This window comes from Sus scrofa, chromosome 5 (assembly GCF_054392235.1).
Source record: "Sus scrofa isolate SSC_HxYL_T2T_F1_AM1 chromosome 5, Sscrofa_HxYL_maternal_Yorkshire_Landrace_v2.0, whole genome shotgun sequence".
In the NCBI taxonomy this organism is placed as follows: domain Eukaryota; kingdom Metazoa; phylum Chordata; class Mammalia; order Artiodactyla; family Suidae; genus Sus; species Sus scrofa.
Window position 1 is genome coordinate 78,382,774 of NC_139387.1, and position 17,233 is coordinate 78,400,006.

Here is a 17,233-nt window from a genome sequence, read left to right on the forward strand (position 1 = left end):
AACATGAAGATATTACTCAATAGAAAAAGAATCACATTGCTTATTCTGTACTCTTGGCTTAATAATGTTCTAGAAGAAAAAAAAGCAATGAATGAAAGCTGGCAGTTAAAAAATATCAAAGCCTTGGTAGTGGTTCTTTTTTAAAAAAATACTGTTTATTTATTCATTTTTAGTCTTTTTGCCTTTTCTAGGGCTGCTCCTGCGGCATATGCAGGTTCCCAGGCTAGGGGTCTAATCGGAGCTATAGCTGCCAGCCTACGCCAGGGCCACAGCAACTCGGGATCCGAGCCTCATCTGTGACCTACACCACAGCTCACAGCAACGCCAGATCCTTAACCCACTGAGCAAGGCCAGGGATCGAACCCACAACCTCATGGTTCCTAGTTGGATTTGTTAACCACTGAGCCATGACGGGAACTCCTTTTTTATTTTATTTTATTTATTTATTTTTGTTTCGCTGTGCAGCATGGGGACCAAGTTACACTTACATGTATACATTTTATTCCCCCACCCTTTGTTTTGTTGTGATATAAGTATCTTGGTAGTGGTTCTTAATGGAAGATATACTGGAATCGCCTAGCCCCACTGTCCTGGGGAGGCAGACCTGTAGGAGTGAGCGGTGGGTATTTTAAAATACCTCCTAGGATGATTTCTGGTAAGACTCTCAGTCAAAAAATATTAATGGGAAAAAGAGCAGTGAATTAGAGACTAAGTCCCTTTTGTCAATTTCTACTAAAGTATAGCAATGGCCTCATTCAGTTACCCCAACTCATTTCCATGATCTATTCTACTTGGTTGTGCAAAGTTAATCAATTATTCATTTTTAATATCTGTTCATATTTCTCTCTTAGATATATTGAGAATCTGTCTACCTGTTTATCTTGAATATTACCACCATAGTCCAGGCAATTATCATCTGTCTCACAGACAATTCTAATAACCAGTCTTTGTCTAACAACATATGCCCTCTGTGCTCCAGAGAGAGAATTTTAAAAAGAAATCTGGTCAATACCCTACCTAAAACTCCTCAGTGGGTTCATCTCTGGACTGAAAGCATAATCTTTTACATAGCCTCGGGCGTTCTGCATGCTCTGGCTCTGGCCTGCCTGAAGAGCCTTACCTTATTCTTTTCTAGCCTCATTAGCCTTCTTTTATTTATTTTTATTATTATTATTTTTTGTCTTTTTAGGGCATATGGAGGGTCCAGGACAGGGGTCAAAACGGAGCTGTAGCTGCTGGGCTATGCCACAGCCACAGCAATGCCAGATCGGTGCTGCATCTGCAACCTACACCACAGCTCACGGCAACGCTGGATCCTTAACCCACTGAGCAAGGCCAGGTATCGAACCTACACCCTCATGGATACTAGTCAGATTTGTTTCCTCTGAGCCCCTATGGGAACTCCAGCCTTCTTTTAATTGCCAAGTTCTTTGTAGGGTCTCTATATACCTGCGGATTCTCATGCCTGGCAATGTTCCTCTTCCCCTTTCAGAGCTCAGTTCAAACATCCTAGCTTCAGGATCATCTTCTTTAAAATACAGGAAAGACTTCGACCCATCATCACACTCTCATCTCCTATTATAGGCTCTAGTAATTATAATAATGCCTCTAATATTTATGGAGTGTTTATTATGTGCTGAGCACTGTTTTAGGTGCTTTTTATATATTAATTCATCCTTGCTATAATCCTATGAGTAGGTACTCCAAAATATTTTTCAAAAGCGTGCATGCAGGAATGCATGAATGAGTACACATGTGATGAAAGCCCCAGGGCAAGGGTACCTCGTAATTCCACAACTGTACTCTTTAGGAAATATCTATCTACTTTGAAGGATTTTATGATAGTGATTTGAATAGACTGAGATCATACTTATAAATAATAATATGTCAAATATATGAGGGAAGGGTTACCCAGGTAAGGCTTTTCTTCCTCAAAGCTTGGATAGCTGTCATGAGAAAATGTTTAATTAGTAATTTGAGAGCATGGCGCTAAAGGCCATTATTAGGAGTACGCATGTGCCTACACATACAGACACATGATTCAAATGATACCCCTAAGAGAGTTATTTCTCCCAGCCTTAGTTGGTACGCTGTGACAGCTTTTATTCAGGTGGCTACATATTTTCTATGGTTAATGGCACCCATCTTTATCTTTATACACAGTTTAGCTACAAGAAAGCAGATTTGAAAGATGTTCTTTATTACATTTGGTTAATAAGGACTTGGAATAAATAAAAATATCATCAACTAAAAAGTTAAAATCTTCTAAAGAGGGTAAATTCTAAAATTCTAAAAGGGTAAAATTCTTATTAAGAAATTATTTAGGGTAGTCAATATCTTGGGTCCAAGGTCATTGTTAAGTTCCAACCTACAATACTTTTGGTTCTAACCTTACTAGTGCTGCTACACAATCAATATTTATTAAATTTATTGAATCAAAGTGAGGACCCCCTTGTCAGAATGCATTACGTGCTCATCACTGTAGTGTACAGATTTCTACAAATGGAGGTGCTGACTAAAGGGGGCCTATGCAATTAACTTTTATTCAGCAAAAGTGTACTACTTTCCAAAACAGAGAAAAGTTTACACTCCTACTAATAGTATACAATGGTCTTAAGTCAGATATTAAACCAACTCTCTCTTTAAAACTGTTTTCTTTGTTCAATTTTCCTACACGATCATTCCAGGAGGAAAGCGTATCACCTGTACTTCAGTATGAATACAACTCAGCCTAAAGTAAGACAAACATGATAGTTTCATGTTTATTTTGCTTTTAAAAAATTTTCCTGTTTATTGACATATAATTGACATACAGCATAATGATGTGACTTATATAATACATCATGAAATGATTATCAAAGTAAGTTTAGTAAAGATCCATCATCTCATATAGATATAAAATGAAATTTTTTGTGATGAGAACTCTTAGGATTTACTCTGTTAACTTTCATGTATGTCTATATAGTGTATGTTTCATGTTTACCTTAGAGGGGAAATGTGTATAGACAGTTTCAACAACAGCAACAACAAAATCAGTAAGGAGACTGCAGCTATATTTTGTAACATCATTCAGACTATAAATAGATACTGTCAAATTCCCACAAAGCCTAATATGTTACTTTGAAAGAAAGCACACAATAATAATGGCTTTGCATACTCAGCGACTCCCAGAGGACATCTAAAATTTGGTTGTTTTCAACAATTGCTGCCTATCTTTGTGATAAAAATAAAATTAGGGTCTATCACTTCTCGTACTTCACCACAGTTCTACATTGAAATAATAGATAGATAGATGATAATACTTTAGGAGGATCAGGAGGAGTAATAGACAGATTGATGATCATAAGCTGCTACGAAATGAACTCTACTAGAGCAATAAATATTTTTATTTAAACTTTAAAAGTCAATGTCAGGAAAACTATTTCATTATGTAAAGCATTAAAAAGTTAGTTATTTATTTCCTGTATCAGATTTTCATAAACATTTTTTCCCATACTCTCTGCCTGCCTTTAGTTGATCTGACAGTTTATCCGTCTTATTCTGAATCTAAATTGTTACATCTAAATCAGACATCAGATCTAGGAAGCTATGTTGCTCAAACAGCAATTTTAAAAATAATTTTAAAATATTTTACTCAAAATATATGTCAAGAAAAACAAAAGTAGAAGAAGTCTGGCAATGGTCTATCGTCTTTCTAGCACTTGAGGTGGGATGTCCAAAGAAAGCAAAAATCACTACATCTAGAAACAGTCTAAGGTTAACTTCTTTTAAGACACCTTTAAATCTTCTTTATAACATAATGAATGTTCAAAAAACAGTTAAGCAATATATACATAAACTTTTAGTGAGAGAAAGGAGGAGTTGTTAACTGTCCATTTCCAAAGGCAAAAAGATATCACAATTTGCAACCAGAAAGGCTTAATAATACATGTCTCCTCATTGCTGTAAGAAGGCACTATAAATTCTGTTCAGTAAGAAGCTCCAAGAGATCCCAAGTGGAATCCAGTGTATCAATGTAATGTTTTAATTTCACATACGAGTACCTAACTTAATAAATCACTTACCACTGATTTGAGGCTTGTGTCTGTTTAACTGATGCTGAAGGAATATCATTTTTTGTTTTTAAAGCTATTCTAGCCATGTATTTTAAAAGGGTTGCTAGCCTTTCCAACACTAAAATGAAGTTAAAAACTTTGAAACTCTACTGACAAATTGATCAAAGACTCTGTTCAATCCTTCAATTCTTAATTAATTCACATGTGCATTCTTTAGTCCATCTGTCTGCCCATGTATCCATCCATTCATTTCTCCATCTATCTATCTATCTATCTAGCTATCACACAGGGTATACTATTAAACTTAATAAGTTCTTAAACCTGCAGCTGGCCATTAAAGCACCCTCTTCTACCACCTTTTCCCACTTTCTAACGTTCTGGAAGAACCCTAGCAGTGAGAGGAGAAATTCTTTTCTGCTTAAATGAATAAAGGAATACCTGTGGAACACAGTAAAGGTAACTGTTAGAATATCCAGATGACAATCAACTGTATCAGGTATGTACATCATGGAAAAGTTTAATTACTAATTAAAGTTCTTTATTTAACCTCAAATGTAGATGTCACTGAGTCATATGTGACATAAAATAGTTTTTCAGTTCTTCTGCTTAGATTCTGTATCAGTCTACACTTTCAATTTCCAGAAAAAACACCACCAAGATTGTATCTAATAATTCACTCTTCCTTAAGCCTGCCTTTGCACATGCTATTAATAGATGTTGTTTCTTTTCCTGGTGATCCCCCCCACCCAACATCTTTCCCACTTTTTTCTCTTCCACCGTTAAGTCTGGATACCCAGTGAATTCCTATTCATCTCTTCTATTTTAGGAAAGTTATAAACAAACAAAAAAAGTTACTAGAATTAGGTTAAGGAAGGGGACCATTATAAAATCTCACCTGTATCTCGTGCAAGTAGTGTTCTGACCTAAAGGAGCTACTGGTTTAAGAGTGATGGGTGGAGAAACCTGGGCTGATAGCAGAAATCCCAAAGCAAGAATAATAAGTGCTACAGTGGTACCTAAAAAAAAAAAAAAAAGTTTTACATCAGAGAAGAGTTGACGACATTCTCCCAAAAGCAGACTGGGTTGAGCAAGACATTTCTCTGAAAAAATACCTTGATCTATCTTCATTGGATTAAGAAATGTTCCTTATATATACACTGTCATAAAAACTCACTAGCACATTCACTGTTGAGACATGACATGAGTGAAATTCAAATGAAATACATTTGCTAGCCAAGCAGTAGATTGGTAATAATTTTCTAAACAAAAACCACCGTGGATTGCTGACAATCTCAAAATCAATGTAACCAACGTTATTGTGGGCCTAACACATCAGGAAGCATGAAAGGCAACAGATTCATACCAAGTCCTTTCATTACCAAGAAAATTGTTCTAATGACATTCAATCATCTAAGACCCAAATAAGTAAACTAAAAAGTAATGAACTGAGTATTTCAAAAGCAGCTGAAAGGCCATTTCTTATTAAAGAGGAGTAGCATTTTGTAAAGACTCTAAAATGCCAGAAATACTATAATACATATATTCGTTTGTTTTTCCTGCTGGCACCTAGAAATGGAATAGTTGCCTTTGATTTTAAGGGGTAGATTGTGATTATATAAAAGCTCATAGCCAAAGACTCATTTTTGAGTCCATGATAGACATAGTGGCAGTCAATAAGAAAGTTTTCAAATTTCTGACTAATGTTCCAGCCATTGCGAGAATGAGGATGAACTAAAAGCATCATAGGAAGAAAGGAGAAAGACAATGTGGCTGCATTTATTTGTACAACTTATTTGAATGAGGAAATGTGTTGAAATATGGAATTTAGGGAGGTCATTTATGTAACAGTAAAGTCTTTATTCGTTAAACGGGAAAGTACTTTAAGATATGACCAAAAACATTATTAAAAATGTATAAAAGAGGAGTTCCCATTGTAGCACAGCAGAAACGAATCTGACTGGTAACCATGAGGTTGCAGGTTGGATCCCTGGCCTTGCTCAGTGAGTTAAAGATCTGGTGTTTCCCTGAACTGTAGCGTAGGTCACAGATGGGGCTCGGATCTGGCATTGCTGTGGCTGTGGTATAGGCTGGCAGCTATAGCTCCAGTTTGATTCCTAGCCTGGGAACTTCCATATCTACGGGTGTGGCCCAAAAAAGCAAAAATAAATACATAAATAAAAAATAAAATTATACAAGAAAAGCTTTGGGAAACACTGTGGAAATGCAATTGGATTATGTAATAGTTGAAGTATTTGTATTTTGATAGACAGGATATATCAAGTCAAGCATTGTGAGTAAGTTCTAGCTCTGATGTCCCTTGTCTCAGTGATCTTGGGCAAGACACATGACCTTTCCAAAATTCAATTTTGCCTGCTGTACAATTGGGCTTACTGAAAATACTTGCCTTGCAGAATTGCAGTGAATTTTAAATATCATAATATATTTGAAAGATTTTTATAATGCTAAAAATGTTAATTATTGTACTATATTTATCATGAGAAGCAGCAGCAGCATACTTTCAAAACAGTGGGAAAAAAAATGAAGAAAGGAGGAGGGTGGAGGAAAGATCTGAAGCCCATGGTACCACACTGGGCTGAAAAGTCCTAATGCTAAAATCACAGTTCATTTCTCCCTTGTTGGGTTAAAATTCAAACCAAAACAAGGAATAGTTTGAAGCATTACTTTTCTCAAAAGACTGTCAAGCCCTCAACTGAGAAACAAAAAAGAAGCCTGTCTCTCAGGAAAGTGAGAAGATATATTAGGCCTGAAAATGAAAATCATCCCTCTCTCCTCAAACAGCAATTTTGCTGTTAATCTATGAAAGAAGCTGGGTCCTGGAATACTTTCTCAAATTACCTCCACAGCATACTGTCATGAGAAAGGTATGATTTTTTTTTTCAACCAGGAAATTTTGATGCTTTAGAAGATGAAAGAAAGATGACACTGTTTTAAAATAACATTACTTAAATAATTTATTTCCATGATAAATCGTAAACGCTAAGATTATGTACCTAACACTTACTAATGTATGTTCAGTTCTAGTGCATGGCCTAGAGCAAATCCCATAGCACCAGAGTTTCTTTGCAATACTGACTCTTTTTGAAGAAAAAACCAAAATAGGTTAAGATTATTCAATTGAGGTGATGGGGTTAGTATGGGACAAATAGCCTAGATGAGAGTTCTTCAGTATTGATAGGAAACCTCTTATATTCATGTCTAAAAAAGTCCAACTATCCTGGAAAATTTTGGGAAAAGACCATTTTGGAAAAACAAAATTCCCATAGAGTAGAAGGTTTACCCTTCTTAAACACAAATTTATTTTTATTTTGACACACGGTGGATGGAAATCTTTTAAAAGACCATGCTGTACCTTTACTTTATTATGTATGGTGGTGTTTCTCAATCCTGGCGTCCTATTGGAAAAGCGAATGTTTGGAATGTATATCAACCTCTGAATCAGAGTCTCCAGAAAATGGGGATCAGAGAATATGACTCCACAGGTGACTGTGATACCCAGAAAGTGTAAAAACCTTTATGAAATCATAACTCCTTAAGGGAAGGCAGTGGTATATTAAATGTCTTTATGGAATAAATTTTAAAATGATCACCTCATCCTGCCATATATACTCATATATCTTTAAGGCTTAAAACTACTTGAATTATCTATTTCCTTTCATTTAATAAATTACAGATGCTTTATCAGTGACTTGTTAGTATTCGACAAGCTGTTATAGTTGTTGTCAATGATAATTACTGCAACCTAGATTTGAGTCTAATACAGGAAGGCTTGAACAAAAGGATATTCTCCACTGCAATGGGCAGGCTGGGCATAGCTTTATATTTTAAGTAGCCCCTATTAACCACGTATACTGTTACATTTTGGAATTCTGATATCATTTTCTTAATAAAAACATTCTCCATAGGAGGTGAAATGTGTTGGAGAAATGGCATTCTCAAAATACCCAATGGAATAAGTTACCTTAACTACCTGGTACAGGGTACCAGGTACAGATACAGGGGTATCAGGATTATTAACAAGTACTCAGAAAAAAATAATTTTCTTCCCAAGACTGTAACAGAACATATTTTTTGTGCTTAACTATCACCTGGGGAAACTGTTTAAAATACATATGCTCCAGATCTTCAGAGATTCTAATTTAGTAGATCTGGGGCAGGACCCAAGAATTCACAATTAAAAATAAGCACCCTGAGTAACTCCGATGAAGACAGCCTGTGAGTGATGATTTAGGAAATATTCCACTACCAAAATATCTGGCAGAAAATAACACAGTGCTTCTGGCTTTTTGATTCATAAGCAATAGAGCTACATAGATACAAGCCTTCCTCTATTAAAAGGATCAAGAAGTTGTCATTAAGTTTGTAATATTGACAAGAAAGACCAGTTCTCTTAGCAAGCTTTCAAAATATTTAAAGTCAGAACACCACAAAATGTCCTACATTTAAAATTATTCATGGACTACTTTATATTTCTTTGTATAAAGACTTTCTTTGTCCAGGTCTAGCTAAATACAGTTTATTTGTAGTCATTTTTAAAGAATCAGTACTTAGACATACAACAAATAGTGAAGTAATGAATGAGTAGCAAATAAACTTTAACAAAGAAAAAAATGAGTACATGGTTGAAACATTACTTTGATATAAGTTGTTTTTACTATTTTTCACTCAGCATAATACCGTAAATCACAGTGAAAAACAAAAATAGGGAATAAAACTGAATCAAAGGTTTAAAAATTCTAGGCTAATTTAAGAAATTTTATTTATCTATTTATTTTTGTCTTTTTAGGGCTGCACCCACGGCATATGGAAGTTCCCAGGCTAGGAGCCTAATCGGAGCTGTTGCCCCCGGCCTACACCACAGCCACTGCAACACCAGATCCAAGCCGTGTCTGCGACCTACACCACAGCTCATGGCAATGCTGGATCCTTAACCTACTGAGCAAGGCCAGGGATTGAACCTGCAACCTCATGGTTCCTAGCTGGATTCGTTTCTGCTGCACCACAACGGGAACTCCAAGAAATTTTAAATAGAACAGCGCACTAGTAGAATATCAAGTATATTATGATTAAACCCCCAAATATATTATGATTTATTTTATTAGGTGAAAAACAGTGAATAAACATACAGCAAAATAATCTTTTTAACTTTTAAAATAAATTCTTTAAAAAATTTTAGATGCTTATTCTTTACATATTACTACAAATAAACTGTATTTAGCTAGACTTGGACAAAGTTGTACAAAGAAATATAAAATATATAGTCATGAATAATTTTATTTTATTTTATTAATTTTTTTTTTTTTTTTTTTTTGGTCTTTTTGCTATTTCTTGGGCTGCTCCCGCAGCATATGGAGATTCCCAGGCTAGGGGTCCAATCGGAGCTGTAGCCACCGGCCTACACCAGAGCCACAGCAACGTGCGATCCGAGCCGCGTCTGCAACCTACACCACAGCTTGGAGCTGTAGCCACCGGCCTACACCACAGCTCATGGCAACGCCGGATCGTTAACCCACTGAGCAAGGCCAGGGACCGAACCCGCAACCTCATGGTTCCTAGTCGGCTTCGTTAACCACTGCACCACGATGGGAACTCCGTGAATAATTTTAAATATAAGACATTTTGTGGTGTTCTGACTTAATATTTTCTTTTTTTTGTCTTTTTGCTATTTCTTGGGCCGCTCCCGCGGCATATGGAGGTTCCCAGGCTAGGGGTCAAATCGGAGCTGTAGCCGCCGGCCTACGCCAGAGCCACAGCCACGCGGGATCCGAGCCGCGACTGCGACCTACACCACAGCTCACGGCAACGCCGGATCGTTAACTGAGCAAGGCCAGGGACCGAACCCACAACCTCATGGTTCCTCGTCGGATTCGTTAACCACTGCGCCAGGACGGGAACTCCCTGACTTAATATTTTCAAAGCTTCCTTAGAGAACTGGTCTTTCTTATAAATATTAGACATTTAATGACAACCTCATGATTCAGCAGGAAAGAAAAGTGCCTCCAGGTTGCTCACAAAGGCAGTCCATGGAATCTCTCTGTCTTTCCCTCCAAGAATGAGTATTTCCTCTTAATAGTCAGGGTTGGGCTCTGGAAGTCCTTGGGGGCAGAGGACCTGCATGGAGGGGTGAAGCCTGACATCAGTAAGAAGAGTTCAGGAAAGGTCCTGGATGGTCATGCAAGATGGTTTTACGTTTTGGTTACAACAAGTTAAGAATCATTATTTGGCAGGAATAGTATTGTGATAGCAAAATGCTCTGGGCATTTTACTGTCTGTTTTACACACTGTTTGAAATGTGACCATGTATAAATGTGTTTAGTCCTCATTACAATTCTATGAAGTAGGGCTTTTAATTAATCTTTATTTTCAGCTAAGAAAATAAAACCGTGCTCAGTGTCACACAATTCAAACCCAAGCAGTCTGGCTTTATATCTACAAAATCTTGGAATGTAACAAACGAAGGGACAGAGGCTACTAGAAGGAGCGTCTTTTCCCATCTCAAAATCAGTATTTTTATCTTAATCTCAAAAACAAAATCCCAAATTTGAGACTTGAACTTCTATTTAAAAAATAAACCTCTTGAGGTAGCAGTATACTAAGGTTCTGTCAAAAGGAAAATGTGTCCATTTAAAAACTTTTCAAGTAGCTATTACCTCTTTTAAGAGCTGACCTGAACTTCAGGAATCATTAAATCCAATTTTCTTTTCTTTCTTTCTTTTTTTTTTTTAAGGGCCGCACCCACAGCATATGGAGGTTCCCAGGCTAGGGGTTGAATTGGGGCTACAGATGCCAGCCTATGCCACAGCCACAGCAATGCTGGATCCAAGCAGCCTCTGTGATCTACACCACAGCTCATGGCAATGCTAGATCCTAACCCACTGAGGGAGGCCAAGGATGGAACCTGCAACCTCATGGTTCCTAATTGGATTAAGTTCCGCTGAGCCACGATGGCAACTCCTAAATCCAATTTTCAACCCATTGTAGGAATTTGTTTTTAGCACATCGCACTTTGATGGCCATCTGTCTTTTTTTTGGCCACTCTTGTAGCATATGGAAGTTCTTGGGCCAGGGATTGAATCTGAGCTAAAGCTGTGACCTACACTCCAGCTGTGGCAATGCCAGATCCTTAATCCACTCTGCCACAGCAGGAAGTCTAATCCTTTTGTTGAAAGTTTACCAGCCTAATTCACTGTTGAATAGCTCTGATTATCAGGAATATTTTTCTTTCTTTCTTTCTTTCTTTTTTTTTTTTTTTTTTTTTTTGGTCTTTCTGTCTTTTCTAGGGCCACACCCGCAGCATATGGAGGTCCCCAGGCTAGGGGGTCTAATCGGAGCAGTAGCCACCGGTCTATGCTACAGTCACAGCAATGCCAGATCCGAGCCATGTCTGCGACCTACACCGCAGCTCACGGAAATGCCGGATCCTTAACCCACTGAGCAAGGCCAGGGATCGAACCTGCAACCTCATGGTTCCTAGTTGGATTCATTAACCACTGAGCCACGACAGGAACTCCAGGAATATTTTTCTTATATCATTCTCTATCTACTAGAATAAGATATCCTTTAGGTATCTCTTTAGTCTTTTTTTCCAGGCTAAATACTTCTGGTTCCACAAATAGGTTTATAAATATGTGGTGTTTTTTTTTTGGTTTTTTTGTTTTTTGTTTTTTTTTGGCTTTTTGCTATTTCTTTGGGCCGCTCCTGCGGCATATGGAGGTTCCCAGGCCAGGGGTTCAATCGGAGCTGTAGCCACCAGCCTACGCCAGAGCCACAGCAACGTAAATATGTGGTTTTTAATCCTCACTTGTCCATCACCGTTCTTCACATATCCTTCTGCTGCTCTAAATACCCTGACTCTTGCAATGACTTTTGCCTTTTAATCAGGCAAGACAATCTTTCCCTCACCTTCCCTTAGTGCTGATATTGTAGTTCAGCTCAAGGGCTTCCACTGCTTAGGTAAGAAGAGAGGGAAGACGCGTTCTACTCTTCCTTCTGGAGTTAAGCGTGGGAGAGAGTCTGTGGTGCTCTTTTTTTTTTTTTTTTTAGGGCCGTACCTGAGGCATATGGAAGTTCCCAGGCTAAGGGTCAAATTGGAGCTACAGCTGCCGGCCTACGCCCAGCAACAGGGCAATGCTGGAGCCTTAACCCACTGAGCAAGGCCAGGGATTGAACCTCAGTCCTTATGGATACAAGTAGGGTTTGCTACCGCTGAGCCACAATGGGAACTCCAGAGAGTATGTGTTCTTAATAACTGAGTATAAAAGTCCAGTATATATTTTCTCGTCAAAATCTGGGACAAGTATTTTGAAGCAGTTCTGTTAGATCGATGTTTTAGGTATAATTTGGTTAAAAGAGAATTTAGTTAGTGTTGGCCTGGAAACCTTACATTTTAATGGAAAAATGTATCCCTACTCTAAATAAACTTATAAAGGAGCTATTAGAGGACAGCTAATTGGCAAGTTGGAATCTGCTTGTATATTTGAAAAAGATTAGAAAATTATATTATGGAGTTCCCGTCGTGGTGCAGTGGTTAACGAATCCGACTAGGAATCATGAGGTTGCGGGTTCGGTCCCTGCCCTTGCTTAGTGGGTTAACGATCTGGCGTTGCCGTAAGCTGTGGTGTAGGTTGCAGACGTGGCTCGGATCCTGTGTTGCTGTGACTCTGGCGTAGGCCAGTGGCTACAGCTCCGATTCGACCCCTAGCCTTGGAACCTCCATATGCCGCGGGAGCGGCCCAAGAAATAGCAAAAAGGCAAAAAGGCAAAAAAAAAAAAAAAAAAAAAATTATATTATGCAGCTATGTGAAGACAGTGGCAGAAATGAGTGTTATTTCATTAAGAGAAATAGCCTGGCATGACAGAGAAATATTAAATGAAAAGGACAGGGTTTAAATACAAAAAGATACTTGAAAGTGAGAGAGGTTTTTTTCCTATGGAAAAAATATTAACCAATCAGAATTTATCCTAGGATGCAGGCCTAGTTTAAACACAAAAAGAGTCTCTCCCTGCTTTGTGAAGAAATTACAATTATATGACTCTAATGGTTCAGTGTTGAAAGAGCTTTTAAAAAAATGTTCAAAATTTACTTCCACGTTATTCCAAACTTAGAAATAAAACATACGTTAAAAATGAGTTTTTGACTATCAAGTTTTCTCTTTCACATTTGTACCTTTGAGCAAAACTCAATAACAACAAAATGCTACCCTCAGTAGGTTCAAATTGTTATAATTCTGATTTCTAGTTATATATCACAATAAGGTCTTAAAAAAACGTTTGAGGAACTCTATTACTTGGCTGAAAACTATATCAGAAGAGGTACTGGTATTGTATTTTGAAAGGTTAACTTATCATTAGAGAAAAATTTATAACGATTCTTTGGTACCTACCTGCTAAACTACCAAAGGTGAGCTTTCTGCGGCCCACTTTCTCAACAAGCCAGACACCCACAAGTGTGAAAATGAAATTCGTGAAAGCTGTAACTGAAGCCAGCCATATTGCAAGTCTATCGTCTTCAACACCAGACATCTGCAGAATGGTTGCACTGTAATACCTGGAAGGCAAGAATAAAACAATTTTTGCTGTTATTTATTCAAAGAAACAGAGTTATTCACATAGAAAAACATCTACCCAACTAAAAAAGACCAAGAATAACTGCAGTAATAACATCAAGTTAACATGAGAAATCATCCAAACTATTTAAAGGATCACAACACAAGAGACTGTGTTCAGATAAATTTATTCTGAACTTTGTATCAATAAGAAGAGATACTCAGAGTTCCTGTTGTGATTCGGTGGGTTAAGATACCTGACATAGTGTCCACAAGGATGGGGCTTTGATCCCTGGCCTTGCTCAGTGTGTTAAGGATCCAGCGTTGCTGCAAGCTGCAGTGTAGGCTACAGATGAGCTTGGACTCGGATCTGGCATTGCTGTGGCTGTGGCGTAGGCCAGCAGCTGCAGCTCTGATTTGCCGACCCCTAGCCTGGAAACTTCCACATGCTGCAGGCAAGGCCCTTAAAAAAAAAAAAAAAAAAAAAAAGGTGGTGACGAGAAGAAGAAAAAGAAAAAGAAGAAATACTCAAACAAGTGAATAGAGGGCTGAAACCACATCCATGACAGTGACGGCTGGCAGTTTCACTAAAACTATCAAAGATATGCTCCAATTCTATGGAATGAATTAGAAGGCAGCATACACTGTGAAATTATTTATTTAAAAGAATAAAGAGACTTGCTGCCTATATTGAACAGAATGTGATATAATCACAACCACCTTGTACAAGTAAAGACTTTCTGCAAAGACACAAGGGATAAGAATATATCAATTTTTCTGGCATCCAGTAAGGAGATGAGAAACCGACATGATGTACAAAAGAAAGACTTTGTGGTTCCCGGAAAGGATATACTTTGGTAAATTTTTAGGACAATCCATATGGTTAGGTACTATAGACTCATTTTGTTCTAAATGAAGACACTGGAAACTGGCTTTAAAAATCCACAGTGCCAGAGTTCCTGTCGTGGCTCAGTGGTAAAGAACTCGACTAGTATCCATAGGATGAGGGTTTGATCCCTGGTCTTGCTCAGTCGGTTAAGGATCTAGTGTAGCTGTGAGCTCCAGAGTAGACTGCAGACATGGCTCACACTGGCATTGCTTTGGCTGTGGTGTAGGCCCTCAGTTGAAGTTCCTAGCCTGGGAACTTCCATGTGCCTCAGGTGCAGCCCTAAAAAAAGGATCCACAATGCACAATAGCAGATATGTGTGGTATTTTTAAAGATGACAGGATTATCCAAAGACATTTCTTTTCTGGTGAAAATATCAGTCGTTGTATCAGAAGATTACTTTAAAGTGGCCCTTAAAACAAAGGAAGCAAAATACTCTTGGTGAATCTATAAAATGTGATAGAATTTAAATCCTGTAGACACATTCTGAACCATGGCTTTCTTGGTCTAGCTTTCAAGCCATTATAAAATACAAGCTAGCTTTACCCAAATCCAGCAGTTGGCATCCAAGCAGTGGTTCAGTCAAACTGGGTTTTCCACAGTTACAATCTACAGTTTCTGGATATTCATTAACTTTTTAATAATATTTCAAAAATAAATATCTGTTTTAAATACATTTAAAAGTCTCATTGATTCATCAATGGGCTCTACTATTTTTTAAATTAATAATGATCTTCTTATGTAAAACATTAATACCAACAAGACTCATTCATCTTTTAATAAAAAGTGTTTTTCTTTTTTAAAGTGGTAAACCAAACTAATAAATTGCTATGCAGCATAAAGGATGTATTTTACTGATCAGTTATGCCAACCATTTAAAGATTTTGAATTCTGACAGCTGTTGTAAAAAGAGAAACTCCCAGTGAAGCTTCTCCCATTATCATGACAATTGTGAACATTCTGCAGTCAGCATGTAAAAGTGATTATAAAATTGAAAACAACGCAGTCCATTTGAGTGGTGTGTTACAGTTTCCAAGTGCTCCTGCATACACTACTTCATTTTCATAAAGACCTATGCAGCAAGGGCAAACCTGAATGTAACCACTGAGAAACACACACAAATCTAGAAAGGCAGAAAATAGAAATGTTGAAAGAAAATTCAAGTATTTAAAACCCCAAAATGTGATACTTGCCATGCTATTCTATGACATTTCAGAATCTTCTCAATATTTTAAGAATAGAGACAGCAAAGTAATTCTTTCAAATAGAGCCATAAAAAACTAAACAAAACATAGATTACAGATGGCCCTCCCTCCATATTTGGGGATGCAGAATGCAGACACGGAGGGCCGATTATTCTTTGTCATTTTACACGAGGGACTTGAGCATCTGCTGATTTGGGCATCTGTGGGGTAGTCCTTGATCCGATCTCTCATGGATACTGAGAGACAACTGAAGACACATTCTTCATTTTTAACACAGTAAAACCATAAAATTACAGATGTTAAATTAAGGGCTACGAAGGGAATTAGTATCAAACAAAGTTGATCAATGTCGGAATTTTATTTAAAATGAAAAATGCATCCTAGGTATACAAAATGATTTCTTTTATGGTACCTAATTTATAGTGGCAGGATACAACCAAAGACTGGACCTAGGAATCAGACACCGGCACTCTAAAGGCATCTCTGTGGTATCATGTTATATCTATGTATTGAGCACCTACTGTATAAACTATGTGAGTTACTAAGATCCCACAGATAAGTTATGAGATCCAGGTGTTTCCCTAAAGAAGCTCATAGTTTAAGAGGACAAAATGGGAAGTGATAATTTTAATGTGGTAAGGTATACAAATCGCACTGTGGCATAAAAGACAAACCAAATAATTTTATTTGACGTGTAAAGTTCCTTGATTTTCCAGGGAATTTAATGCTTGAGTTGAATTTTGAAGAATTCACAGGGGTTTGCCAGCAGGTGCAATGATCTGGGAGGACATTCGTTGTGAGGTAGAGGATATGACACATAGGAAGGACACAAGTGCCAAGTACTATGCTGAGCTCACAGAGCTGAGGTATGTCACCTGGGCTGAACATGCTAAGGTACGGGGGGCCGGGGGGGCCGGGGAGGAAGAGATGTATGACATAAGGCTGTAGCAGAAGCTTCTGCTGGTAGACAGGCCTTGAGTGCCACCCTCTGTGTTTGTCATTTATTCTGTAGGCAACGGAAAATCATGAAACGGACTCTAAAGAGAAATAACACAGTCTGTTCTGTGAAAAGAGCACTTTAATAATAGCTAAGTGGGCAGACTGGAGGCAGACTGAAACAAGGGTATATTGCCTTGACGCGTATTTCAGGCTGTTACACGGGCAACAGGACCCTGTAGATTTTCTGTATTAATGTGAAACAGTGAGCGTAGGGGCTGAAATTCAGCGGTGGCCTTATATTTTCCTGTCAGTGAGTATTGCAACTTCGACCTCAACCCACAATAAATCTTCCTCTGGATGGAGTGCCTCAAGTTTTCATCTGCATTTTCCTTTCTCGAAGGCTGGTACATGTATTAGTTTTCCTTGCAGCCATAACAAATTACCACAAGCTTAGTGGCTTAAATCAACATAAATTTATTGTCTAATAGGTCTATATGTCAGAAATCTGAGACAGGTTTCACTGGGTGTCAAAAATCAAAGGTGTCAGGTGGGTATTCCTTTCTAGAGGCTTCAGGGGAAATAGA

General features: G+C 37.8%; 1 protein-coding gene across 2 annotated transcripts in view; it reads right to left on the bottom strand.

Moving 5' to 3' along the window:
- The window catches only part of SLC2A13 (solute carrier family 2 member 13), a 381,257-nt gene that overhangs the window by 95,882 nt on the left and 268,142 nt on the right, over positions 1-17,233 (bottom strand). For both annotated transcript variants that reach the window (XM_021092534.2, XM_084957209.1), the window contains exons 5-6: positions 13,457-13,620; positions 4,951-5,071 (exon numbers count right to left, since the gene is read on the bottom strand). In XM_021092534.2, the coding sequence (XP_020948193.1) occupies positions 4,951-5,071; positions 13,457-13,620 (285 nt within the window). The remainder of the gene's footprint in view (positions 1-4,950; positions 5,072-13,456; positions 13,621-17,233) is intronic.